At 42.7% G+C, this 27,448-nt stretch overlaps 2 protein-coding genes across 6 annotated transcripts in view; both read right to left on the bottom strand.

Annotated features, from left to right (window-relative positions):
- NDRG3 (NDRG family member 3) overlaps window positions 1-4,945 on the bottom strand; it is an 84,771-nt gene extending 79,826 nt beyond the window's left edge. For 3 of the 4 annotated variants that reach the window (XM_059899001.1, XM_059899003.1, XM_059899004.1), the window contains exon 1: window positions 4,858-4,944. The gene's annotated coding sequence lies outside the window, so the exon portion shown is untranslated. Of the gene's footprint in view, window positions 1-2,204; window positions 2,535-4,857 lie in introns of all 4 variants that reach the window. The other variant, XM_059899002.1, reaches the window with a different exon arrangement.
- Window positions 4,946-11,643: 6,698 nt separating this feature from the next.
- On the bottom strand, window positions 11,644-27,217 carry DSN1 (DSN1 component of MIS12 kinetochore complex). Of its 2 annotated transcripts, XM_059897016.1 has the most exons (11): window positions 26,879-27,217; window positions 25,280-25,322; window positions 24,728-25,054; window positions 22,326-22,399; window positions 21,611-21,683; window positions 19,896-19,983; window positions 16,110-16,169; window positions 15,635-15,709; window positions 13,950-14,097; window positions 12,994-13,081; window positions 11,644-12,410 (listed from the first exon to the last, which is right to left on the bottom strand). In XM_059897016.1, the coding sequence occupies exons 2-11, from the start codon at window positions 25,305-25,307 to the stop codon at window positions 12,307-12,309; spliced, it is 1,065 nt and encodes a 354-aa protein (XP_059752999.1). In that variant the 5' UTR covers window positions 25,308-25,322; window positions 26,879-27,217; the 3' UTR covers window positions 11,644-12,306. The 2 variants fall into 2 exon arrangements, with proteins under 2 accessions (XP_059752999.1, XP_059753000.1); XM_059897017.1 differs by lacking the exon at window positions 24,728-25,054 and having other exon boundaries at window positions 26,879-27,216.
- Window positions 27,218-27,448: the final 231 nt, after the last annotated feature.

Below are 27,448 nucleotides of genomic sequence, written 5' to 3'. Positions count from 1 at the left end.
ACCCCTCTACCAGGGAAATTAATTTTAATTTTCTATATTAAATATCTGAAGAATATAAAAAGTAGCACCTCCAAACAAAAAGTGGGGGAGAAGGGACTTCCCTGGTGGTCCAGTGGTTAAAACTCTGTGCTCCCAATGCAGGGGGCCTGGATTTGATCCCTGGTCAGGGAATTAGATCCCGCATGCATGCCGCAACTAAGAGCCCGCATGCCTCAACTAAAAAGATCCCGCATGCCACAACTAAGACCCAGTGCAGCTAAATAGATAGATAGATAAATATTTATAAATACATTAGAACTAGCACTGTAATTGAAGAAAAAAAGAGTTTCATTTACCAAAGAAAGCCCTGGTAAATACTCATATTAAATCTAGTTAAGTTTTTGCGTGCTATTTTCAAGCAGTCTCTTAAAAAAAGAAAGAAGTGGGACTGGGGGGATGGTTTAAAAAGGTCTTTCAGAATAGATGACTGGACATCCAGTTCTGCAGTAAATCCAAATGTTATCAATCTTTGGACTTGAAAGTCCTTGATACACCCCTTCTTTTCATCATCTCTATTCAGGCTTGTCAATTTTTCTTCCAGAATCTCCCATTTGCCCTTTCCTTTTCTTTCTGACTGTCCTCACTTCTTGCCTGGATTTGCTCATTCATTCATCATTTACCAAGTGTTTATTATCTGCCACGCACAGAGCTAGACCCTTGTCCTTGAGCTTAGGAAGCTCACCTGATACTCAGTAGAGCTGCAATCTACCCATCTCGATCATCAGACTGCAAGCTTTACCAAAGGCTTTGTATTTCCAGAACCAGCAGCAACTGGCATACAGCAGACACTCTAAAAATGTTTGTTGTATGACACTAGATTACTTTAGCAAGCTCTTTTTTTAATCCATAAATATTTTAGTGTATATCTTCAAAAAGGACTCTTACTTTTCTTCCCTTTTTAAAATACAAAAGCTATATGTGCACAATGCAAAAATAGTATTGAAAGGTATGGAGTGAAAAGTGAATTCTCCAACCTCCTAAATCCCACTCCCAGAAATGACTACTATTACAATCTGGACTGTATCTTTCCAGAACTTTCCTATGCTGGTATATAACACACACACACACACTCTTACACTTTTTTGGAACAAGTTCTTTGACAGTTTCTGACTCTAGCTTCTCCACTTTCTAATCCAGCTCAAGTTCTCAAAGTGCTGTGCCTGGATAAGAAGCATCAGCATCATCTGGGAACTTGTTAGCAATACAGATTCTCAGGCCCCACTCCAGACCTACTGAATCAGAATCTCTGGAGGTGGGGACCCCACAATCTGTGTTTTAATCAACTCTCCAGGTAATTCAGATGCACACTAATGGTTGAGAACCACTTCTCTAACAGTCAGGCCACCTTGGTCAAGCCGGTTTTTTTTTTTTTTTTTTTGGCTGCGTTGGGTCTTCGTTGCTGTGCGCGGGCTTTCTCTAGTTGCGGTGAGCGGGGGCTACTCTTCATTGTGGTGCTCGGGCTTCTCATTGCGGTGGCTTCTCTTGTTGCGGAGCATGGGCTCTAGGCACATGGGATTCAGTAGCTGTAGCACGTGGGCTCAGTAGTTGTGGCTCACAGGCTCTAGAGTGCAAGCTCAGTAGCTGTGGCACACGGGCTTAGTTGCTCCGCGGCATGTGGGATCTTCCCGGACCAGGGCTCGAACCCGTGTCCCCTGCATTGGCAGGCGGATTCTTAACCACTGCGCCACCAGGGAAGCCCCAAGCCGTTTTTTTTTTTTTATTGTTCCTTAAACATTATATTGTCAGGCATTGTAACCTTGTTTTGGTTTTACCACCCTACTTCAAAATGCATTTCTTGTCCTTTTGATTAATTCTGATCATACCAATCTGTCAAAGCCCAGAAAGTCCTCGCTCCTCCCCAAAGTGCTCTCAGTACCACAGCTCTTACTGATCCCTCTTGCTCCTCCCCCTCCTATGACATACCTAGTTCCCGTACCATACAATTTCACTATTAGGTACGCACTGTCTCCAATGACAGAGAACAGTTCTTTACTTTTCCCTTGAAGACATGAATCATATTTTTGCCACCTCTTCCTCACCTCTGTTCTAAGCACACATTTTAATAAAGTTGCTGGTCTTTAAGGATAAATTCACCGAGAGAAATACTGATAAACTTTTTTTTTTTTTTAAATTGGGTTTATTTATTTATTTATTTATTTATTTACTTATGGCTGTGTTGGGTCTTCGTTTCCGTGCGAGGGCTTTCTCTAGTTGTGGCAAGCGGGGGCCTCTCACCATCGCGGCTTCTCTTGTTGCGGAGCACAGGCTCCAGACGCGCAGGCTCAGTAATTGTGGCTCACGGGCCCAGTTGCTCCGCAGCATGTGGGATCTTCCCAGATCAGGGCTCGAACCCGTGTCCCCTGCATTGGCAGGCAGATTCTCAACCACTGTGCCACCAGGGAAGCCCTGATAAACTTTTAATGGATAAAAAGTCTACATTCAAGTTGTAGCACCAGTTCTGCAACCTTGGACAAGCTCACTTCTCAGGATGAAGTCTGTAAAAGCAAGACAGCTGGACTCAATGACCTAACACTTCCTTTCAGCCTTGAGCAATGTATGACTTTATGAAATGTCTCACATTGGAATATCTTATTCCATTATACTTGAGTATACCATCATACTCCTATTGCTTTGCTCGTAAGCTCTGAACAAGAACTATGAGAATCTTCCACCATACCCAGCACCATGCCTTATGCATAACAGCTCAATCTATTTGCAGAAGATTATTTGGAAAAATTATTTTAGAAGTTTCATTTAAGTAGAGAACCTATGCACAGATCTACTGCCTCCCAAAGGGCCCTTTCAAATATTTATTGTTATAAATACTATGAAATGATTTATGGTAAAAATTGTGATTACTCTGATAACACTGGGGCAGTCAGCCATGTAAGGCGAAAGAATGTAAAAATGAATCTTACATGTATTTAGGAATAGACTAAAAAGCTATAAGCCTCAGGCTACCTTAGTGCAACATGCAAATAAAAACAGTCCTGTACACTTAGGTGACATATACCAACTCCACTCTTGGGCATAAACAGGCTTCTTGACGTAGGGCCTTTTTCTGCAAATTTTCAGACACAACAGGGTGACCAGAAGTTGAAACTAAAGAGAAGGACAGCTAAGAGAAATTGAAGGGCAAGAAGGAGGAACAGAAGGGCAGCAGGAAAACGTCACCTTTGAGTAATGAAAAGGAGCAATGGAAATTCACTGAGTCTTTACCAAGGGCCTACTATGAGTCAGTCACTTGGGGCTGCAAAGATGGTCCCTGACCTCAAGGGGCTAACAGTCCAAAGGGTAAGACTGAAGCCTCTACCCTATCTATCTATCTACCTACCTATCTACACACACACATATATACGTATGTATGTGTGTGTAATTCTAATTGGGAAAATCAAGCAAGGAAGGCTTCACAGAAAAGGTGGTAAGTTAATGGAGTTTTGAAGTGTGTAGGAGGGTTTGCTAAGGAAGAAAAACAAAAAGTTTGAGCTAGTTATTTTGGGGAAGAAACATTCACATATTTTTACAGCCGTTCCTTTGGGACTTTAAATCGGTGAGGCTTCTTAGATCCAACACTACTTTGTCAATGCTCTCTTATTACTTCATCTTAAATGAGATGTTCAAGCCCAGCACTGGAATAGAGCCAGAAAGCCCCAGGATAAGGGGAATGCTCGCCAGATTCGCTCTGTCACCTCCAAATTCAACCAGCCCAGCTATCCCAGTCTTGCCCTCCTGGCAGCCAGAAAAGGAAGGCTAATAATATCCTCTGGGGACAAAATCTGGACTCAGGCAGACAAGGCTTACCCCTGCTCTGCCAGTAAGCCACCTTGAGAGCGTCCCTGCCTCCTAAGCCTAGTTTATCTGTGACAGGGAGGCCAGCTCTGCAGAAAAAAAGCTGCATGAAAAGGAAGGAGGACGCATCCGATGGCGAAGCGCTGAGATACTGCGATAATCTTAAAATGTTTGGCAGGAGCCCTGGCACACAGCAAGCGTTGGATGAACGTGAGCTCTTAATTAATAACATTACTATTACCATTATTACAGTAACACCTCAATTGTACTCCAACAACAAGAAAATGCTGTTTTTGCAGCCTACTTTTATGACGTCGAAGAAGCAACTCCAGAGATCAAAGTGTATTTGATTTTTTTTAAAGGGACAAGATCAAATTCCAACCGCACTAGCCTGACAGCCCCAGACCCTGAATTCAAGAGCCATTCCAGCCTCTCGTCTGGCGTGTGACCTTGGGCACGGCACTTCACCGCTCTGTGCCTCAGTTTCCTTATCTGTAACGTGGGGCTAAGAAGCCCCTCCCTCGCATGGTCGTCGCGGGGTCCAGCCAGAGGGTACTCTTTGCGGCACCGGCACCCCACGGGTGCAAGGCGAGCTCCCGGCCCATATTCCAGGCCCCCCGCCGGGCGGACGGGGCAGACGAATGCCCGACCCTGAGGCCCACCGAGCTCCGCCGCCTGCAGAGCAGGAGCGGGAAAGGGGGTCGCGCCCGCGGTGGGTCCCTGAGGCTGAGCTGTTGGGCACCCAGAGGCTCGGCCGCTGCCGCCTGCACGCTGTCGCTGGCGGGTTCGCCCTGGGCCCCGCCGCCCAGGTGGGTAGCGGCCGAGGGAGGCCGGGCTGCCCCCGGGTCCCCAGGCGAGGAGCGCGAAGGGCGCCCGGACACCTAGACGAGGCTGGCAGCGCTGACCCGGTGCCCGGCCGCACTGGGGTGATGAGGCGGGGAAGGAGAAGGCAAGACGAGGGACGACCCCGCATGCAGTACGGCGCGCCCCCCCCCCCCCCGCCAGCCGGGCTGAGGCGCTCACACTCACCCGAAGCTCCGGCACCCGCCGTCAGCACAGCAGCCGCGGCGGCGGGAGTGGGGCGGGGGGAGGCTCTGCGCCCGCGCAGGCGCGCTGAGGACGCCAGGCGGCGCATATGCGCTGTGCCCGCCCGCCCGGGGACCTACGGAGAAGATGGTGGCTGAGCTGGCGCCATTTTCCGTGTACAGTAGTTTGCCTCATTATTCGTGGTTTCAGTTCCCCCCTGGCCGACTCTGCTCTGAAACTACTGAATGGAAAATAAGTAAATAATTCGTAAGTTTTTAATTGCTGTGCTGTCCTGAGTAGTGTGTCGAAATCTCTTGTCCTGCTCCCTCCCACTGGGGAAGTGAATCATTCCTTTATCCAGCATATCCACGCTGTATATGCTACCTGCCCCCTTAATCATTTAGTGACGGTCTCTCATCAGATGGATTGTCTGCATATGGCAGTGTTTGTGTTCAAGTAACCCTTACCTTACTTAATAATGGCCCCAAAGTGCAAGAGTAGTATGGCTAGTGATGTGGATAAGTGAAAGAGAAGACATAAGGGGCTTCCTTTAGGTGAAAGTTCTCAATAAGGAAAGAAGAAAAACGGTATGCTGAGGTTACTAAGATCTACAGCAAGAATGAATTTTCTGTGAAACTGCAGGAAAAAAATGTGTGCTAGCTTTGCTGTCGCACCTCAAACTGCTAAAGTTAGGGCCACAGTGCATAAAAAGTGCTTAATTGAGAGTGAAAAGGCATTAAATTTGTGGAAGACACGAACAAAATACATATTCTGTTGACAACAACGTGTTGCCCCAGAAAGCACTGAGCCTACTGTCAAACCCAAGTTCATGTGTCTGACACCCAGTGAGGCCAAACAAACCAAAACGTTGGAGTTCGGAGCAGACAAAGATCCATTGCAGGGCCAAGCAAGGAACAATCAACCGGTGCTCAAAAGACCCAAACTCCCTGATGTCTTTCAAGGAAGGAATTTTAAAGGCAACATTTGGGGTGAGGGCTGCAGGGTGCATAACTTTCTTCTGATTGGTTGGTGGTGAGGTAACAGGGTGATGTTTCAGGAATCGTAATCATGGACTTTGTGGTTCCAGCCAGTCTGGGGTCTAGTGCTTGTGGTCAGCATGCAGTCACCAACCTCCACCTGGGCCTAGGAGACCAAAGCCTCTTTCCACAGACAAGAAACGGGGACATGGAGGGGCTTTTGTACCTGCTCAGTTTCAAGCCTATATAAAGACTTAAGCAAGGGATCCTCTGAAGGGAGTGACACCAAGCCATTTACTACAAATAAGGGATTGTTACACAGATTCAAGAATATTTTGGACTGAAAATAGAAAAATTACTGGAGAGACTGAGTCTGCCAATGAAGAAGTGATACCGAGCAGGACCCTGGACACAAAAGCCTTTCTGTGTCCCCTATTTCTTTTCTTTTCTTTTTTTGGCCACACTGCTCTGCTTGCAGGGATCTTAGTTCCCCAACCAGGGATTGAACCCTGGCTCTGGCAGTGAAAGCACTGAGTCCTAACCACTGGACAGCCAGGGAATTCCCCCACCCACGCATGCCATTTCTTGGTTACAGGAAATAGGCTTCTTTCAGCCTCCATGACCTTCCTGAGTTGCAAAAGCAGATTCAAACAGTTGCTAATTAGGGAAGGGAAGGGATGCTGAGACAAGGTAGGGACAGTCAAAACAAACAATAATGCAGCCTTGGGGCAGGGTCCTGTTTCCCACTCAAGGGATATACATAACAATATCTTGTTATCTGCTATTTTGCAGACACTGAAACCCCCATCAGGTGGGAGAAATTAATTGTATGCTGCCCACAAGCTAGTAGATCCCAGACTGGTTGGAACCAGAAGGTTGATGATGCTGACTCCCACTTACCTCACCACCAACCAGTTAGAAGATTGTCCACGAGCTGATCACACCCTCCTTGAACCATTACAATAAAACTTCTCACTACCCACTCCAGGTTGAGATACACAGTTTTGAGGGCATTAGCCCACTGTGGCCCTTTGCCTGGAAAAGCAATAAAGCTATTCTTTTCTACTTCACCCAAAACTCTGTCTCCGAGAATTAATTTGGTGTCAGGGTACAGAGGCTGCATTCAGCTTCAGAAGCTGTTGCCACATTTCCAGTAGAGTTGAAGAATTTGATTGAAGAGAAAGGATACCATCCAAAGCAAGTCTTCATGTGATGAAACTGGGCTTTTCTGGAAGAAGATGCCCAATAGAACCAAAAACCATCTGGGAGTTCTGGTTTTTTTAAAGCATGAGCCACCCATTCTCCTTGCTTGGCCCTTGCAATAAAACTTTCTCTGCTCCAAACTCGGACGTTTGGGTTTGTTTGGCCTCATTGTGTGTCAGGCACACAAACTTGCATTCGGCAACAAACCTACCTTCATAGAAGTGCAAAGGAGGCACCAGGTCATAAAACATGGAAGAACAGATTAACTCTGTTACTATTGGCAATGCTGCAGGGCATATGTTAAAGGCAGGAGTTGTGTACAGAATGAAGCATCCACAATCTCTCAGAAACAAAACCAGGAATTATCTGCCCATATTCTGACAACATAATCAGGTGAAAGTTATCTTGTTTATGAAATGGTTCCACCAATGCTTCTTTCCAGAAGTGAAAAACATTTGGAGAAGGAAGGGTTGGAATTTAAAATCCTATTACTAATAAGACAATGCACCTGGCCATCCTGAATCTGCTATAAAAATGAAAATGTCAAAGTTGTATTTTTACCTCAAATACAACCTCATTGCTTCTTGACAAGGCATCACTTGGTTTGTCAAGGCCACATACACCCGCCTGATATATGATCACATTTAGTCAGCAATTAATGCAGACTTTCATTTGGACATAAAGCAGTGCTGGAAATCATTCGCTATTGCCAACGCAATAACATTCATCAAAGCTGCAGTGAATGAATTAAAACCAGAAACTGTAAATGCCTGCTGGAAGAACTTATGAAGTCATGAATGATTTTAAAGTTTACTGAGGCTCGATGGAGAAGTTAGGAAACTCATTCACGTAGCAAGACAAGTTGGTGGAGAAGAATTTGCTGACATGCTTGATGAAGAAGCGGAAGAACATATTGAAGGCCACCGAGAAGTGTTAACAAGCGAGTTATTGGAAGAACTTGTGGAGTCATCTGCAGAGGAAGAGGAAGGTGAAGAAACTGAAGCAGAATCAGCAATGTGGACATTACTGAAACTTGCCAAAGTGTTTCGAATTTCACAATCAATTTCAAAATTATGGAATATGATCCTCAGATGAAAAGAAGCACTGTAGCCATTCATGATCACCAAAGGATTACAAACTCTGCAGCAACACTGTGATGAGTTAAAGAGACAGCAACTCCAATTACAATGTTCTTCCAAAAGCTTTCAGCAAAAAACCCTTCAACTATCTATCGTGGATCCCCAACCATCAACATCATCTGCTCCTGACATCCAACCATTGACATCATCATGGCTTGATGATCCTCCTTCTGATGTACAGTCAGAAGGTCAATAGTAGCCTAATGCTATGTCACAATGCCTCACTTCATCACATAGGGATTGTATCATCTCATATCATCTGTGAGAAGGGTGAGTACAAGACAATACAATATTTTGAGAGTGAGAGACCACATTCACCTAAATTTTATTACAGGGGACTTCCCTGGCAGTCCAGTGGTTAAGAATCCACGCTTCCAATGCAGGGGGTACGGGTTCGATCCCTGGTTGGGGAACTAGGATCCCACATGCCGCATGGTGCAGTCAAAAAATTTTTTTAATTAAAAAAAATATAAATTTTATTACAGTATATTGTTATGATTGTTCTATTTTGTTATTGTTGCTGTTAATCTCTTAATGTGCCTAATTTATAAATTAACTTTATTGTAGGTGTGTATATATAGGAAAAAACGTAGCACATATCGGGTTTGGTACTATCTGCAGTTTCAGGCATCCACTGGGGTCCTGGAACGTATCCCCCTCGGTTAAGGGGGGAGTACTGTAGTTTTCTTGCTGTGGAGTCTCCCTGGAGAACCTTAAACTAGAACTGCTCAGAGGGAGGGGAGTTGAGTGCTGTGTCTGGCTGGCTTCTCCCATTCTGCCGAGTTGCATCCTTAGGAAGCCCCTAAGAGCTCTTTACAGCAGCAGGCCCCAACCTTTTAGGTACCAGGGACCGGTTTCATTGAAGACAATTTTTTCCACGGACGGTGGGGGGTTGGGGGGTGAGGATGGTTCAGGCAGTACCGGTCCACGGCCCGTGGGTTAGGGACCCCTGCTTTACAGGGCATAGCATCCTCCTTTGACATGGGCCCTGAGAGGTACCCAAGGTCACATGGCACCTAGCACAGTGTTTGGCATGAAGAAAGGGCTCAGTAAGTTTTTGGTGAATGAACCAGTAACTTAAGAACTAGATATAGGACAGGGAACTCTACGCAATACTCTGTAATGACCTATATAGGAAAAGAATCTAAAAAAGAGTGTATATATGTATACGTATAACTGATTCACTGTGCTGTACAGCAGAAACTAACACAACATTGTAAATCAGCTATACTCCAATAAAAGTTAAAAAAGAACCAGAATCCAAGACAGGGCTCCTAATTCCTAGTCCTCCATTGTATCACCTCTACTACAGCCACCAGCCACACCATCTCCTTTTTAGAGTGCAACATGAGAAATGGAATTTTTTTTCCCCAGAATGATTACATTAAGCTTAATTACACCCAAATTTAAGAAACACCAAAATGTACAGGACATACTCCCTTCCTTGAAAGAGCTTATAATTTGATCTATTATTTCTTTAGTGTTAAGTATCATTGACTAAAAGCAAGATATTCTCTTAACTAAAGTAGGGCAAATGGAAGAATATTACCAAACATCTCAAGGGTTGCAACTGTCTATAATATTCATCAAGTGCAATTCCTGAACCAAATTTGGGGAGAGGGAAAACTAATACTGAGCACAGCCTTTTATTATATGATTTGTTAACATTTACTGAGTGCCACATGGGTTCTAGTTGACCCTCCACTCCTATCTATATGTTCTTGGTTAGATTATTAAGCCCCTCCATGCCTGAGTTCCTCATCTATAATGACAAAAAATAGAAGTTATCTCATAAAGTTGTGGTCTGTATGTGTATAGAATGTTCAGAGCTTATTAAATATTCTTTTTCTGTGCTCTATCTTGCATAGCTGTTGAAGACACAAAAACATACTTCTTATCCTTGGGCTTAAAACAAATTCTTATCAACAAAAGATGTAATACAATGTAGTAGATAAAATGGGGCTGGAGAGGTACAATCACCTTTGGAGAGAGGTGATCTCTCCCCATTTCACAGAAAGGAAATTGAGGATAAGGATGAAGATTCACTCCAAATTCTACACTCTTTCCACTATACTATTCTGCTTCTGAGAGTAGGCAATTAACACCACTCCTCTGATTCCTAAAAGCTTTCCTTGGGTCTGTCCAGTTTCCCTTCTTGCTCTACTCTGGACAATATTATCTACTCTTAAGGCTTTAATAACTAGATATCAGTAACTTCCAAATTTTATTTCTAGTCCAGGTTTTCCTACCCAGTTTTCCACCTGTATATCCAACATTCTAGTTGACATGTTTGGCATTCCAAACTAAACTGCAAGCTTTCCCATCTCATTATCTGCTCTATTACCCACCCCCTCCATCATATTCATACCACTGTTCTAAACTTACGTTATTTAATCTAACCCTTATAGCATCCCTGTGATATAGATCCTATCATTCCCCCAATCTTACAAATAAGAGGTTAAATAACTTTTTCTCGGTCAGTTAATACGTGGCAGTTAGGCGTTTAACACGTAGGTGACATGCCTGCTATGTTCCAGACACTGTGGACGACTCCCCGCACTCATCCATTGCCAACTCCCAGCACAGGCTGTCATTCCCCACCTGATGACTACAATAGCCCAACTGGTCTCTCACACCCACACATACTTGCTTCTGTCTGTTCTCCAAACAGCAACTGGAGTGATTTTTTTTGGCTGCTGCCGCGTGGCATGCAAAATCTGAATTCCCTGACCAGGGACTGAACCCACGCCCCCTGCAGTGGAAGTGCAGAGTCTTAACCACTGGACCACCAGGGAAGTCCCTGATCTTTTAAAAATAAAGCTCTGATCCCTTCTCTCCCTCTCTCAAAACCTTCCAATGACTTTCGATTATCTTTGTCTCACGTGGCTCTTACATTTCTCTCTCTCCCCTCAGACCTTTGTAAATGCTGCTCCTTTTACCTCAAATAACTGCCCTATTTAACTCCTTTCTCCTTCCCAAGTTAACTAAAACATCACTTCTGTGGACTAGGGCTCTCTTCTTGTTCCGTGTCTTCTTGTTCCCTTGTCCCCACTAGACTGTGAGCATCATGGAAGGAGGTCCCGAGTCTGTTTTTGTTCTTTGCTCTCTTCCCAGTTCCTACAACTCTGTGTGGCATACAGCAGGGGCTCTGCAAACCTATGAAAGAATAAGGAATGTAGGTCAAAGCAAGGAGATATCACCTCTCACTAACTGGTGCTTAGGCGAAGGCTTAAGACTTAGGATAATGACTGGGTATTTAAGTGAAATGGATTTTGTCCTAATAGGAGGATCAGAGAATAAGAGACACTAACAATAAATTAGCTGGTGTTTTACTGGTAGTTAATGCTGAGGCGTATCTCCACACTACTGTTCACTTCCAGATCCTGGCAAAGAATCCTATTTTCTGCTAAGCCTTCCCTGCCTTTTCATTTTTTTATACACTCAAAATATACACAAAGACAAGGGAAAGCTTTTAAGTATGTGCAATCTTATAATGCGTATTATTAACAAATATGGAGAACAATGAAAAGAGGTACTTAACCCCTTCTTGCCATGAATCCAGGATTTAGGATGTCCACTCAATATTAAAAGCTAAAGCACACTATAGACAACAGGATATAGAGAATGAGTGGTACTTCCTTCAATTTGGACATGTTGTGATGCGATTTATGTATCCACACAATGCTAAAACACGATCCTAAAATCACCTTCAAAGCCACACTAGAAATCAGTCTCATTCCCTTTACAACCAGGACGACCCCTAAAATGTTTATCGGATTTGGCCCTGAGTGACTTTGCGTTGTTTCAAAGCCTGAAAAACATCTTCACAAGAGGAAGGTTTCTCATCACAAAGGATATTTAAAAGAATGGGCCACTAGTTCTGAAGGTCATTCCAAAGCAGAAGTCTCAAGCACTTTGCACATTCTTGGAAAAAGTTTCTATATGACATTCTTTCAGATGCATAAATTCCATCATTTTAAGAAAAAAATCGAAGTGCTTTATAGTCAGCCAGTTATCTTCAAAGGCAACAGGGCAGATGTCACAGCTTAGCCCGCTGTGCAGTTGCCGTGCACTGGGGCACTCTTCCTGTTTCTCTCCTCTGGAGCATCCTGTGGCAGAAAAGCTGCATAAGGTCACTGACAAGATTTAGAGCAACGTGTGCTAGGCTGCTTCCGTAGCTGAAGCTTGAGCAGTTTTCGAGCTGGTGAAGGATCTAATTGTTGCGTGCTTCTCTTCCCTGCAGAGAAAAGGAGCCAAAAAATAAATTTCAATTGAATTCAAATACCATTTATTGAAAACTTACTGTGTGGACACTGTGCCAGACACACAGAAGGGCATTCCAACAACAAATTAGAGCATGTGCCCTCTACGAGATGGCAGTCTGGCAGGAAAGCCAGCTGCAACTACAACCACAATACCATCCAATGAATAATGAAATGAAGGTATGTATAGCACATAATTTAGGGCTGGAGGTGGTCAGGAAAAGTGATGGATAAGTAATGTCAGTGTCACTTAGTGGATTCTTGAAGAATGAAAAGGGGAAAAAAGGCAATGGGTATTTCTTAAGTCTTGGATTTACCCAAACAACACAGTTTGTGGAGATTTAATTCTCAGTCTACTGTGCTTCTGTGGAATTTACATCTACAAATTTCCCATCAACTTTGAGTACCCACAACGTAATAGTTATTGTGAGGGGAAAAGAAACCCCACCAGATATAGGCCTTACCCTCTGAGACCATATGTTTTGAAGGGTAGTGTGTATCCGAAGGGCTATGAGACATAAAACAGTACAAGCTCTGGTCCCCTTAAGACAGGCTTACCGAGCTGTACTGACACCTTCTGGAGGCACTGGGTACTTTCCTCCATAAAGGCGTGCAGCTGCTTCATGGATCCCTGCAGTTCGTCCATCTGCAGACAAAAGACAGCTGTCAACTGTAAGGGTCCAGGCATCTTTGAGGCTCCTCAAACATGTCAGGAGAGCTCCTGCTCAGGAGCTTTGCTTTTGCTGTTCTTTCAACCTGGAATGCTTATGCCAGACATCCCCACTCCACTCTTCTCCACACTGCTCTATGCCCCAGCGGGCTGACCTGCACAACCTCCAACAAGATCCCATGTCCTCTGGTTTCTGGGTGGGCTTGGCCAAGAAGGAGCCAAGTGCGAGGGAGCTGAATGAGGCCAGGGTATTTTACCCAGGCCTGCTTCCAGAAGGGTCATCTTGAGTTAGCTGTGTCTCTCAACTGAACGTCATGGCTCTCTCAAAGCATCCCACTATATGACTCCCTGCCAGGTGCCACAGTAACTGTTCCTTCCTCCAGCCGACAGGTAAATAGCTCAGCTGCCTCTAAGCCCCAGATTACTTTTGGTTTCCTGAAACCCACACTTTTGTACTTAGCCCCTCTGTAAACAGACTCTCCTTGAATTATCCTATATCAAATGCCATGTGCTTCCTGTTAATACTTGGGTTGATACACTACTATTCTCCAAAATGTCCTCATGGATCATTCCTCATTTCTTTCAAGTCTTACTAAAGTAGAACCTTAGCAGGACCTTCAACCCCTCTATATAGCAACCTACAGCCCTCCCTCCACCTGATTTATTAGCACTTATCACCATTTATTCGTTTCTTTTCTTCCATTGTCTCTCCATGTTTCCCCAAGGTAGAGTTGAATATCTCTTATCTCATCTAATTACGCATATTCTCCACGTCTTTTAATTTCCAAGGATGACAAGGTAGCAAAGCTGGATAACTCAACAAAAGAAACATGACCCAACTTACCACCAACTCCATACAATCAAAGACTTTATTCTGGTTCTGTAATATTTTCTGGTAGTCAGGCTTTGTATTAAGGACTTCACTCTGGGAAGACCCAAGATATGCTGTAGGTTCCACTTCAACTTCAGTATTTTTGGTTTCAGTTGATCCTCTAAACACAAAACAAAAGAGCTTTCAAATAATTTTATAATCATTTTCTGGGGAAAACAGTAAAGATTACCTAGGGAAAAAACCTCCTAGAAGGCTTTATTAACCTGAATCAATATTCTTCCACCCCACTGAAAGTACAGGCTCTCTAACTAACAGGAGATTCTGAGATCATTATCCAATATTAATATTTTTATACCCCTGGACTCCAGGAAATGCTAGAAGGTTAGCTGACTCCACCTAACAGTAAGGTCCATTTACAAAAAGGACTACACTTGGGATAAAGCCAAAGCCTGCTATCCTGAAGTCAACGTCTATAATCTTTTACCAAAGAGATGCTGGCCCACTTCAATTATCTAAAATAACTGAATATAGGGAATTCCCTCGAGGTCCAGTGGTTAGGACTCCGTGCTTTCATGGCCGAGGGTGTGGGTTTGATCCCTGGTTGGGGAACTAAGATCTCGCAAGCTGCACGGCGTGTGGCCAAAAAACCCCAACAACAACCACAAACTGAATATAATGGACAGTTCATGAAAACTGATGATGACTCTTTAGTAACAGCTACTACAATTTACTGAGTGCTTACTGGGTGCCATACACAGCTAAGCACTTTCCATTTAAACTTATTTAACCCTCATAATAACCCAACGAGGTATGAACTAATATTATCCCCATTTTCAAATAAGGCACTTCAGATTGCCTAAGGTCACAGAAGTAAGGAGTAGTTAGGATTTGAATAGAGACAGTCTGCTTCCAGAAGCATTCCTCTTAACTATTAAGCTATGCCCCATCAAAAGTTTTTATTCTGAAACTGCCATCTTATACATTATCTATCTTCATAAATAGAACATTTAAAGGGTGAAGAAAATAACTAATAACCATCAATGCTTAGACTGGGGGAGTTTTTCAAACTGTGTTCCTCAAAGCACCTCTCTACTAAGAGGCCACTTTTGCAATTACTATTTTGGCTAATGTTTTATAGTTACATTTCTAGCTAAGATTCTGTTTGGGAAAAAAAGCTTAAAATCACTGGTTTGGATGGTAAAATGGAATCAAAATCTAGCACTTACCCATTTTCTTATGCCTTCAAGACCCAGACAAAGATCCTCTCTCTCCTACACATCATCTTCCATTACCCATTTCATGTCTGTATCTCCGTGAAGGCCCTGGCCAGGGTTCTCTCCCATACCTGCAGCTCAAAGGCCATGTGCTCACTGAAGTCCCTTGATACTGTTCTTGGCCCAGCCCCAGGTTGCCAGGTACAGGGCAGAAATGTGCCTGTCTCCCCCAGGATGTGGAATGGCAGCCAAGGACACAGAACAGAGGCAATTCTGTTCTTTGACTGAAAATAGTGACAACTCTTCCTTCCCTTCCCCCTCACTCTCCATTTACAAAGTGCTAATATACACGTTACAGGGATTTGATGAGTTGATTGGCCTCTAAGAATGGATTCATCGTTCAATTTGTGCTAACAGAACTGAAATCAATTCAAATCAAATTCCACAAGGTAAAAGCTTCCTATTTCCTGTCACAGATCTAACCTGGGTATGATCTCTTCAGCCTCCTCCTGGTAGTGCAGCAAGAGCTGATCCCAACTCTGACGTTCTAAAGAAAACCTATAGGAACAGAAAAAAATTCAGTTAATTTTTTATCATCTCACTCTGAATCACTCAGGGCAACAATAAGTGTATTAGGTGTCTACTCTGGTTCTAAGATATGAATAAAAAGGTCATAAAAGGATGAGAAAGCATGACCAATTCAGAGGCTATTAATTTAATCAAATCAAACATGAGTTCTTAATATCAAATCCACATCTTTAGTCTCTAGACTCCATTCTATGAAACTGGCCATCAGTACAGCCCATAAAATCCCAGTGTGCAGCTGTCTAACTTCCAGTGTGGATATACTAGTATTGACACACTGAACAGGATGTTTACTATTCCTTTTTCCCAGGTTTAGTTATTTTTCCCAGATGAATTTAGATTTTCCAACAAAGGTTCACTCATTTTCACTTACTTGGTTATATATTCCTTCATCTCAGCCACTGATGTTTCCAGAGACAAATCTGGTGCTCTTCTAGAATACAGACAGGATGATGAGATTAACACAAACCTTCCAAGAGCACTTGCTATGGACACCTTACATAATTTTAATGGCAATAAAACATGTTCAGAATTTATCTTTTTTTTTTTTTTTTAAACGTTTCTGAAGATTTAAATTTATTTATTTATTAAAAAAGTTTTCTTTAATTTATTTTTTTTGGCTGCGTTGGGTCTTCCTTGCTGTATGCAGGCTTTCTCTAGTAGCACTGAGCAGGGGCTTCGTTGTGGTGTGCGGGCTTCTCATTGCGGTGGCTTCTCTTGCTGCACAGCACGGGCTCTAGGCACACGGGCTCAGTAGTTGTGGCTCGCGGGCTCTAGAGCAGAGGCTCAGTAGTTGTGGTGCATGGGCTTAGCTGCTCTGTGCCCATGTGGGATCTTCCTGGACCAGGGCTCGAACCTGTGTCCCCTGCATTGGCAGGCGGATTCTTAACCACTGCGCCACTAGAGAAGTCCCAGAATTTATCTTTCAACAAATATTTATTCTTGGGCTCTATTTCACTTTTGCACCAGGTAACAGCTTTCTCAGTGGTCTCTTCATCATTTATTTCTCTCACCAATTCTAATTCACACACAGCCAGATTAACCTTTCTTAAAATGTTCCTTTAATTTTTTTCCTTGCTTAAAAATTCTGTGACCCTCTACTGCATTCAGAAGAAAAGCCATAACTCCTTAATCTGGCACTTAAGGTTCTGGCTCTGTCCAGCTCATTAACTTTGATTCCAAGTACCCTTTATCTATTGTCTCATATAATGCCATTCAGCATCAAACATCTGAGGGTTTCAATCTCCAAAGTTTTGTTCACGCCGTTTTTTAGCCTCTTCCCTTCCCACTAATCAAAACCTTAACATCTTTTAAGAACCAACAATACTTTTCCATATAACCATCTTGTATTCCCACTTAAACTGAAGCTACTGGTTGGATATATTTTACTTAAACCAATGCCTCGGCTCTGTAGGGCGATTAATCCTAAAGGAAAAGCAGGAGGCATTGAAAATGCCAAAATTTTGCAGATGTACTTGGTACTCTACCTGGCAAAAGCAAATCAGTGTGTCACTGTTCGTGTTTTTCTACCAAGGCCTGTGAAAAACAGCCTCTATCACCTCTGGCTGAGATGCAGCAGCCTGTGGCTTAAATATACTGCATTAAGTTATGGGAACATAAACCTTATTGCTGTTTCATTACCCTGCAGAGGCCAAATATGAGCAAAAGAATAGCATCCTATATTAATCTTCCAAAGATTGGTTATGGGTAACCCAAGTGATTGTATTATAGTTTAATTAATGGAATAAGAAGGGAATAAATAGCTTCAGTGCTGCCTGATAAATGTAATTCTCTCATGGTAAGATATGTACAGTGAAGAACAATAAAGGAGCACTGATGGAAAAAAAATATATATATACTGTATTAAAAGAGAAGCTAAAAAAAAAAAAAAAAAGAGAAGCTACGTTGAACTAAAATATTTTTCATTTCCTGAATAGTAATGTTAATTCTAAGGATCCACAGAAAGGTAGACCTTTGTGAAGTCAAAAGTGTAAGCCCAAGTTACATGATTTGTTACAGGCAGTGGGTAGAGGGTTGGGTGCTGCCCCTGAAGAGGAACGACCAGTTTGGGGGTGCGACTGCAAAATTTCTCCTAATATTCTTGCTTGCCAACAGCTAAAGAACATAAATTTATCTCCAACTTGCATGGCTAGCGAAGACCCGAAGAGCACTTTTCCTCTCAACTTTCCATGGCTGGTTCCTTCTCACCATCCAGGTCTTATAGGTCTCAGTGCAAAGGTCAAATCACCAGAGGACTTCTCTGAACACTCTAGCTAAAGTTGCCCACCCCTCAAGTCACTCTCATATTTACTGACTTCTTAGATTATCACTATCTGAAATCATTATTTTCTATGTATTTGTTTGACCGTCTCTCCTATTACAATGTATAAGAAGAGAGATCTTGTTTGATTATTTACCACTATTTATCTCCAACTTCTAGAAGAGCCTGGTACATAGGGGATGCTGGATAAACGTTTGTTGAGTGCATGTCTAACAACTGTCTAATTAAAATAAAAAGTTTTATTTCTCCAAAGAAGACATACAGATGGCCATCAGGCACATGAAAAGATGCTCAACATCGCTAATTATTAGAGAAATGCAAATCAAAACTACAATGAGGTATCACCTCATACCATCAGAATGGCCATCATTAAAAAGTCTACAGGGAGTTCCCTGGTCTCCTAGTGGTTAGGATTTCACTGCTGTGGCCTGGGTTCAATCCCTGGTTGGGGAACTGAGATCTCACAAGCCGCGTGGTGAGAAAAAAAAAGTCTACAAATAATAAATGCTGGAGAGGGTGTGGAAGAAGGGGAACCCTCCTAACACTGTTGGTGGGAATGTAAGTTGGTGCAGCTACTATGGAGAACAGTATGGAGGTTCCTTAGAAAACTAAAAATAGAATTACCATATGATCCAGCAACCCCACTCCTGGGCATATATCCAGAAAAGATGAAAACTCTAATTCAAAAAGATACATGCATCCCAATGTTCATAGCAGCACTATACAATAGCCAAGACATGGAACCAACCTAAGTGTCCATCGACAGATGAATAAACATGTGGCGTATGTGTATACAAACACACACACACACACACACACACACAATGGAGTATTTACTCAGCCATAAAAAATAATGAAATAATGCTATTTGCAGCAACATGGATGGACCTAGAGATTATCATACTAAGTAAGTCAGACAAAGAAAGACAAATTCCATATGATATCACTTATATACGGAATCTAAAATACAACACAAATGACTTATTTACAAAACAGAAACAGACTCACAGACATAGAAAACAAACTTATGGGGGACTCCCCTGGTGGTCCATTGGTAAAGAAACCGCCTTACAATGCAGGGGACGCAGGTTTGATCCCTGTTAGGGAGCTAAGATTCCACATGCCGCAGAGCAATTAAGCCCACGCACCATAACTACTGAGCCTGTGCGCCCCGGAGCCTGTGCACGACAACTAGAGAAGAGAAAACCTGCACAGCTAGAGAGAAACCCGCGTGCCTCAATGAAAGATCCCGCGTGCCTCAATGAAGATCCTGCGTGCTGCAACTAAGACCCAACACAGCCAAAAATAAAAAAAAATAATAATAAATAATAAATGTAAAAATCTTTAAAAAAAAAAAAGAAAAAAGAAAACAAACTTATGGTTACCAAAGGGGAAAGGGGGTGGGGAGAGATAAATTAGGAGTTTGGGATTAGCAGATACAAACTAGTGTATATAAAATAGATAAACAACAAGGTCCTACTGTATAGCACAGGGAACTATATTCAATATCCTGTAATAAACCATAATGGAAAAGAATATATGTATATGTAACTGTATCACCTTGCTGTACATCAGAAACTAATACAACATTGTAAATCAACTATACTTTAATTAAAAATTTTTTTAGGGACTTCCCTGGTGGTCCAGTGGCTAAGACTCTGCAACCTCAATGAAGGGGGCCCGGGTTCGATCCTTGGCCAGGGAACTAGATCCCACATGCCGCAACGAAGATCCACACACGGCAACAAAGATCCCGCGTGCCGCAACTAAGACCCAGTGCGGCCAAATAAATAAATATTAAAAAAACAATTTTTTTAATAAATAAATAAAAAGTCCTAATTCAATTATAATTTTGGACAGAAGGGGAATTGCTCTTACCCTTCTGAATCTTCAAAACATTTTTGTAGAGTTCCATCACTTTCCAGTCTGTCTGCAAAATGTTTCAATTCTTCAGAAAGAGAAGATGCTAGACAGAATAGATAAAATTATATGTTATAAAATAAAGAGAATATAAATTTTCACCGTGAGCTGCTGACAAAGATATAACATACTTAATGTGGTCCCAGCTCTAGGGTCCCCTGTTACATTCTCACCCATTTAAAAAAGTGGTATAAATATGCAGGAAGATTTTATCTTTTTTCTTTGGATAGGTATAGATAAAATGAAAGACAACTCCTCTTTATAACATTTATAATAGTGTTTTTTACACTTGACTGGTGAAAAAGCGGTTAAAAAGATGTATCTGCACGGACATTTCATTCTTTTCAAGAGATTTGATCTGCTAGCACTGGGTGGAAGAACATATTACAGAAGTCAGGCAATGGGCAAGAGTGTAATGAGAAATGTTGGAGGCAAATAAAGAATTATGGGCATAAGATAAAAACAGGTCTCTGCTTAAATATGGAAGAGTTCACAATTAAATTCAGGTGAGGAATGCAGAGGGGAAAAGATATGTTAAACAGCTATCAAAATAACCTGGGCATATCTACTCTAATTATGGTGATAGTGCAGTTCTGAGATAAATAGCTTTAACTGACTATTTAAGTTAAGTCCGAGTTCTTGTATTTTCTAGGTCTTTTAAGTGGGTAACACTGAGTATTTCTGACCTGGATGATTGTGTAATGACACTGTAAGGAGAATAGCTACTTTCTGGAAAGCTGAAAACTGATTCCTGGGAAAGAATATTTGTAACTTACATCACAGACAAACAGCTAATTTCCTTAATATATAAAGAGTTCCTACAAAATCAATATAAAAGAGCCAATATCCCAATTTTTATAAATGAACAAAGGATATGGACAGACAATACACAGAAAATAAAGCTCTCCTCTAAAAATGGCTCTCCTCTAAAAATATGAAAAAATTATTATCCTCTTCAAAAGAAAAAGAAACACAGATTAGAAGTACAAAAAAATATCTTTTATCACCAATAGTAAAAAATCTAAACTTTTAGTTACAGTATAATTACACTAGTTAATTTCTAATCTAGAAATTTATCTTACTTCTACTTGAATATGTGCCAACAGGCTTGTATAAAAAGGTATTCATTATCCATTCATTGCAACAGTAGAAGACTGAAAACAACTCTAAAAGTCCATCAGTAAAAAACTGGTTAAATCAAATATGGTACATTTATAAAATGGTGTTATCATGTAGCTACTAAAATGTCAAGACAGCTCTGTAAGTGTGATATAGAACTATCTGCAAGATAAATTAAGTTAAAAAAAAACACAAGGTAAAGAACAGTGTAGACTGGTTTACTCATTTGATTTCAATGGATAAATGTTTAGAAATGCAATAAATCTCTCTGCAAGGATACACAAGAAGCTGGTGACTGCGGTTTCCTCTGGGAGGAAAGAACTGTAATTGGGGTCACAGTGGAAGAAAGGCTCACTTTTTTCACTTTTGGACCTTCTGAACTTCATAAACATATATTCTTATTTTTTTAATGCGACTCCCCAAAAAAGGAGGGGAGCTGGTTTTGTGAGGCAGCAGTTCCTGTAAATGGGGATCCTGAGAATGGGGCTTCAATTGACCTTCATAGGAGGTACAGACCAAGGTCAAAGCTCACTTGTCTAGTCTTAGTAACTTACCTTTGGCTCTAAAACTTTCAAGACTGAAGCCCTCAGTGCCCCTTAGGAAAGGTTCAAGTTTCTGAACAGAGAACTAAATAAAGAAAAGCATTTTCAGTACAACAACCAAGATTTCCCAGGCCAGTCCCGAGTTCATGTAATTTTATGATGTTTAATAAATGTGAGCAAACATGATTTAATTCTACACCTAAGATTTTTCATATAAACAAAACAAAATGAGAAAATCAAAAGGTAAGGGAAAAACTCTTTGTTGCCTAGACTATATGATTTGATTTTTGATTCAGGAAAAAAAAATGGTCATTTAATTCACACAAATTACTTGCTTATCTAAACTGATGTGATCACCAGTCAGCCATATAATACCAACTTAGAATGCAGTCAGACCTCAAATGACCGCTTAAACTTAGATTTGACCTCCACTCACTGTAAATTCCCATCGTTTGCTGCCAGTGAGCAAAATATACTAGATCGGGGAAATCTGACTGTTCAGTGCTCAGCGACAGCAGCACCGATGGGACTGGTAGAGCCTAGTCCAGAGACAGATCAGCTCCCGGGATTAAAGCTGGCTTTTAAATTAATCCCACTAGAGAGAAATATCTTTTACCCTTTACCGATAAATCACACAGTATTGATCTCTCTTTGGGGATGTCATAGTAACAGTTTAAAAAAAAAAAAAAAAGAAAAAGAAAGCATTTCCCAATCCTGAGACTCTCACCTGGAAACTGGAAAGCAGGAGACAGCCCAGCCGTTTCCTTTCTGCTATGTTGACACTGATGGATCTGCAGAGCTCTAACATAAAATATCACCATATTGAAGGAGATGGATACTTACACAGTTAGCAAAGTAAAAAAAACTGAAAAATTCCCTCCCCCTTGATGCAGTCCAACTTAAGAAAACCCAAGCAGCCTTCTCTAATTAAAGGGAGAATTCATATATAGTCACATCTAATTTGTTCAAGATCACCAAAGAATGACATTTACCCATCTGTGCATCCTAACTTTGAAAAGTTATAAGAACCTTTTGTGTACTACATTAAAATCTTGTCTTGCTAAACAACGTAGATTAAAAAAAAAATTTAACTCCTTTTATGTTTTATATTCACCATTTGAAGAAAGGAGGGTGGGAATATTTCAGTATTTCTATGACAGGCACTGCAGTGTGCTTTAAATACACTGTCTTGGGACTTCCCTGGCAGTCCAGTGGTTAAAGACTCCGTGCTCCCAGTGAAGGGGGCGCGGGTTTGATCCCTGGTCGGGGAAGTAAGATCCCACATGCTGTGTGGTGCAGCCATGAATGAATGAATGAATGAATGAATGAATAAATTCATACATACATACATACGCTGTCTTAAGAATCTTCTTATAAACTATGAGCTCCATTTTACGGATGGGGAAATTGAAGCTCAGAGGGGATATAACTTGTTTGAAGCCAGAGACTGGTGGAGCCAGAATTCAACCCCAAGTCCATCACCAAACCTGTTTTCCCACTAATACCATGCTGCCTCTCTATAATGACCTAATGATACATTAATAGTAATTTGTTGAACATTTGCTATCTAAAAGGCATTTTATTAAACGCTATACACACCTCATTAAAACTTGAGGCAAGTATCTTATCTGGGTGAATCTTTTTTTATATTTTTCCCCACACCGCCCGGCATGTGGGATCTTCCAAGACCAGGGATCGAACCACTGCCCGCTGCAGTGGAAGCACGGAGTCTTAACCACTGGACCGCCAGGGAAGCCCCAAGTATCTTATCAACTCCATTTGACAAAGGGTAGGTAATAGGTAACTTGCCCAAGGTCACACAGTGAGTCAGCCAGAACTGAACGGGCATTTTACATAATTATGCCACTGAATCCTCAAACAACTAGAAGACATAGATACTGTTTTTTCAATTATGTTCATTTAAAAACATCAACCATTATACAGCAAAGGAAATTTGCTTTGAGAATTGGGAGAGATACATGTCTTTTTGCCCTCCAGCTTCAGCTGGCTGTGTTTTTAAAGTTCTTTTGTGCCCTCTCTTGATTACTTCTTCTTGCTTTTAGTCATGAAAAACAGGATACCTTCTGCCTATAACCAAAGAAACTTGGCAAGTGGCTGGTAGTGACCAGGAGATAACAAATCTTATTATGCATCAGTAATTTTCTATTGCACAGAATTTTAGGCCCACGTGCTCTGGAACAGAGATGCAGGTTAGGGCAATCTTAGGAAACTGAAGTTTCTTGGCACGTCCATGGAGTAAAGTGCATGAGCCTAATTGTGGTAGCAATTTTCTGATATGCTACATGGCTGTTTTTACCCAGAATTCCTTCTAAACATCAGACCATCTGGAAGTGAGGTGATATCTTTAAAATAATCACTACAGCTTAACACTTGAGCTATTTATTTACCGTGTGCCAAGTACTGTGCTATATATCAACTCATTTAATTCTCACACAACCCCGTAAAATAGGTATTATTTCATCCCATTTACTGATGAGGACCGTAAGGCAAAGGAGGTTAAGGGACCTGCTCAAGATCACACAGCTAGTAAGGTCTTCCTGAAATGTGTTACTTTCCATATTAAATCTTGTACATCAATGCTTACTGAGATGCTATTATTATAAATTCACACAAAATCACATTCAAATACAGCATGTCTAAAAAACTAGGTTTTTACCCTAGATATTTTTATGTGTCCTTCCCTCTGCGACATTTTCAGTTATAAAGCCTAAAATCAGGTAGCGACCCATCCACCTTCTGTTCTGCTTAAGGATATGAGGCCGAAAGCCACAGGAAGAAATCTTTACTTCTAGCAAAGGCGAATGTTGAACATTCACTTAGCAGAGGTGAGTGTTGAACAACCATAAATCAGATTTTCTGTTCATGGTATAGATTACAGTGGGTAGCTAATAACATGATATAAATAGCAATGATACTGAATACTTACTAGGTGTTTGACATCAGTACTTATAATCTTAGGATACTCCTACAGATGAGGAAACTGAAGCTCAGAGAGATTTGCTCAGTCACATAGCTAGTAAGCAGCAAAGTCAAGTCTATCTGTCTGTCATACCTCACTGCCTCTTATCTGAGCTGGAACTCCATTGTTTTATGTACATGGCACCCCACCTGTGATGCCCTGATGAAAGGGAGGCAGTGACTTCCGCCGGTTCGTTTCTTTCATACTTGCTCGCCGCCAGGACTGCCTCCTGTCTTGATGACGGGCACACTGTTCTTGGGGGGACAAATGAAGGGACCTGGAATGAAGTCCTTCCTGGTGGCTGAGATCACAACTTTCCCCTTTTTTAGGGCTAGAGCCAAGGTGAATCTGTTCCTTTGAAACGCCTTCAATCATCTCCAGGGAGGTGGACGAATTACCACACGCTTCCGCAGGGTTGGGATCTGATTCCAATTGACGATCATGAGTCTTAGATGCCACTGGTTCCTCTTCTAGCACTTGTTATAAAAAAGTCAAAATACAGAATCAAACCCATCACAACTAAGTATCTGTGCAAAAAAGTGGAAAAAGGAAATGTATGCCCCAGATCATGGAAACACTGAGGAAGCATCTCTGCAAATACGTGAATAAGTGCCTTCAAATCCACCAGGAGCCAGGAAAGTATTTAGGTAAAGCTCAAGAACCTGAACCCAAGAGGTACTGAATTTCACTACAGTACTCACCTTCTACAGTCTCTGATCTAGAAGTCATCCTGGGTGGAGAACCCTGAAAACAGGAAAATGAGGTGATCTGTTCTCCACATTTCAGTCCCAGTCTTGCTGGGGCTTTACTACCCCAGAATCGGCCTTGTGCTTTCTAGTCTCTTTGAACTGCCCCACTTTGCCCCATGAAATTCTACCTGCCTGACAAGGCCCAGTCCAACCCCACCTCACCCACCTCCTCCAGAGAACATCTGCACAGCTCACCACCTCCTGTTCTCAATTTCTACAGAATTCATCACTAGAAATACTCACCTTAACATGTACCCCATCTTATTTCCCAATTATTTTGTGTTTAACAAGTGCCTAAGTGCATAATTCAGTTGATGGCATTATGATCTACATGGTCTTCAAAACATGAAAAAAATCACATTATCCTTGATTAATTCTACAGATCCAAAGGCCTGTCCATTCTACTTCCAACAGTCTCTAAAACTCTTCCCTGTTTCCAGTTATCGATTTAGATCAGATCTCGTAATTTCTACCACTCTCCCCCACCTCCCCCAAGAATCTAACAGTCTCTCCACTGGATTTTCCTACATGCAGCATTGCTCCTCTCCAATCCATTCTTATTTATTTTACTTTTGGCCGCGCCGTTTGTGGGATCTTAGTTCCCCCACCAGGGACTGAACCCTGGCCCTCACAATGACAGCGCGGAGTCCTAACCATCGGACCGCTGGGGAATTCCCTCCAATCCATTCTTTAGACAGCAGCAGAGATTCCTCCAGTGTACTCAACACCTTCCAGAAGCTAGTCCTAACTAGTACCCATTCCTGCTTTCTCCTGCCACTCCCATTCCACGCACCACTTTTGACTCTTTGCACACATTGCCTGTAAAGCTTATTCATCCTTCCCAATCGAGCTCAAGTGTGAAGCTTTCACACCACTTCTCTTTGGCAGAGTTGGCTGCTCCACCCCTAGGTCTCCCTAGCACTGGCTGTAAAGTCTGTTTACATGTCTGCCTCCCCGGCCAGACTGTATTTCTAGAGCCTGTTACAGACAACTAACGGATTGGAAAAGGGCAGGGACATGACTGAGGCATCTCTACATCGTCCATGCTTCCCCCGCCCCCATCCCCAACAGAAATCGGTACGTTGCGGGGTGCTTAGTAAAGAGAAATGAATATATGCGAAAGGACAACATGGCAAAGATAACAGAACAACGAGGGGGAGATCGAGGATCTACATCGCCTCAGTTACGACTGTATCACTCAGATGAAAGCCTGGATAATAGCAGCAATCACTGTCGCCCGTTAAGCGCTTATTACATTCCAGGACCTGGGTGTGTATGCAAACAATTTACTTGCATCACTATCCCGTTAATCCTTTCCACAGCTCTGTAAGTACCATCATCAATTCCACGTTGCAGATAGGAGAACTGAGGTTGAGAGGGGCAAAAGCCTGGCCCAAACTTGTTGTGCGGCCAGCCTGGAGCAGAGGCTAAATTCCAACCCCGGCCTGCGACCCACCCCCAGCCTTCAACGACTGTTCTGGAATTTAGACCGTTGGCTCGGCAAACAGGCCCCGACCGAGAGGCGCCTCCCGGCCTCGGGTCTCCTCTTACCCGGAGGTGGCTGCAGAGCCCCCCTAGTCCCCGCTGTCGGGGGTGACGACGGGTTGGGTCTGGGCTGGGCCGAGGTGTCCGACCCCAAAGAGGATGGTGCGCGGGTGAGCGGGGCCGCGTCCAGGGAGACGTCTGCGACTTCCTGACCTCAGAGCGACGCCCGTCCAGCCCAAAGCCTCCGTCCCCGAAAAACAAGGTCGCAGGCCACTCTCCGCGGCCCCGGGTGACCCCCGCACGCCCTGCGCCAAAGCGGAGGCTCCTTCCTGGTCTGGGCCCGCTGGGCGATCCACCACCCGCGCCAGCCCCGCCTCCGGTAAAACTCCCGCCAGACGAGGGCGCATGCGCGGCCGGCGGCCGGCGGCCTCCAGGGCTCGCGCACGCGCACGCGCAGAACGCCGGCTTCCCTCAAGGTGCATGCGCAAACTGGTGTTCAAGACTTGTTGACCCGCCCGCTTTGTCCAAGTTCTTCCCACCCTAGACTTTGCCATGTTACACCTCTTCAGCTACGCCACGCCCAGGGAGTCACTAACTGGGTCCCGTCACACCAGCGTATCCTTTGCGCCCAGTATG

The sequence above is a fragment of the Balaenoptera ricei genome, chromosome 15, assembly GCF_028023285.1.
Source record: "Balaenoptera ricei isolate mBalRic1 chromosome 15, mBalRic1.hap2, whole genome shotgun sequence".
NCBI classification, from domain to species: domain Eukaryota; kingdom Metazoa; phylum Chordata; class Mammalia; order Artiodactyla; family Balaenopteridae; genus Balaenoptera; species Balaenoptera ricei.
Note: the sequence above shows the minus strand (reverse complement) of the source record. Positions and strands in the feature narration are given on the sequence as shown.

Excerpts from the sequence above, each read along its gene's own strand:
- DSN1 (XM_059897016.1), bottom strand. The coding sequence starts at position 25,307 with ATGACTTCTAGATCAGAGACTGTAGAAG. Across the intron at positions 19,984-21,610 it reads TGAAAGTTTTAGAGCCAAAG|CATCTTCTCTTTCTGAAGAA; the intron begins GTAAGTTACTAA and ends TATTCTGTCTAG. Across the intron at positions 14,098-15,634 it reads GCTGAAGAGATCATACCCAG|AGGATCAACTGAAACCAAAA; the intron begins GTTAGATCTGTG and ends TTTTGTGTTTAG.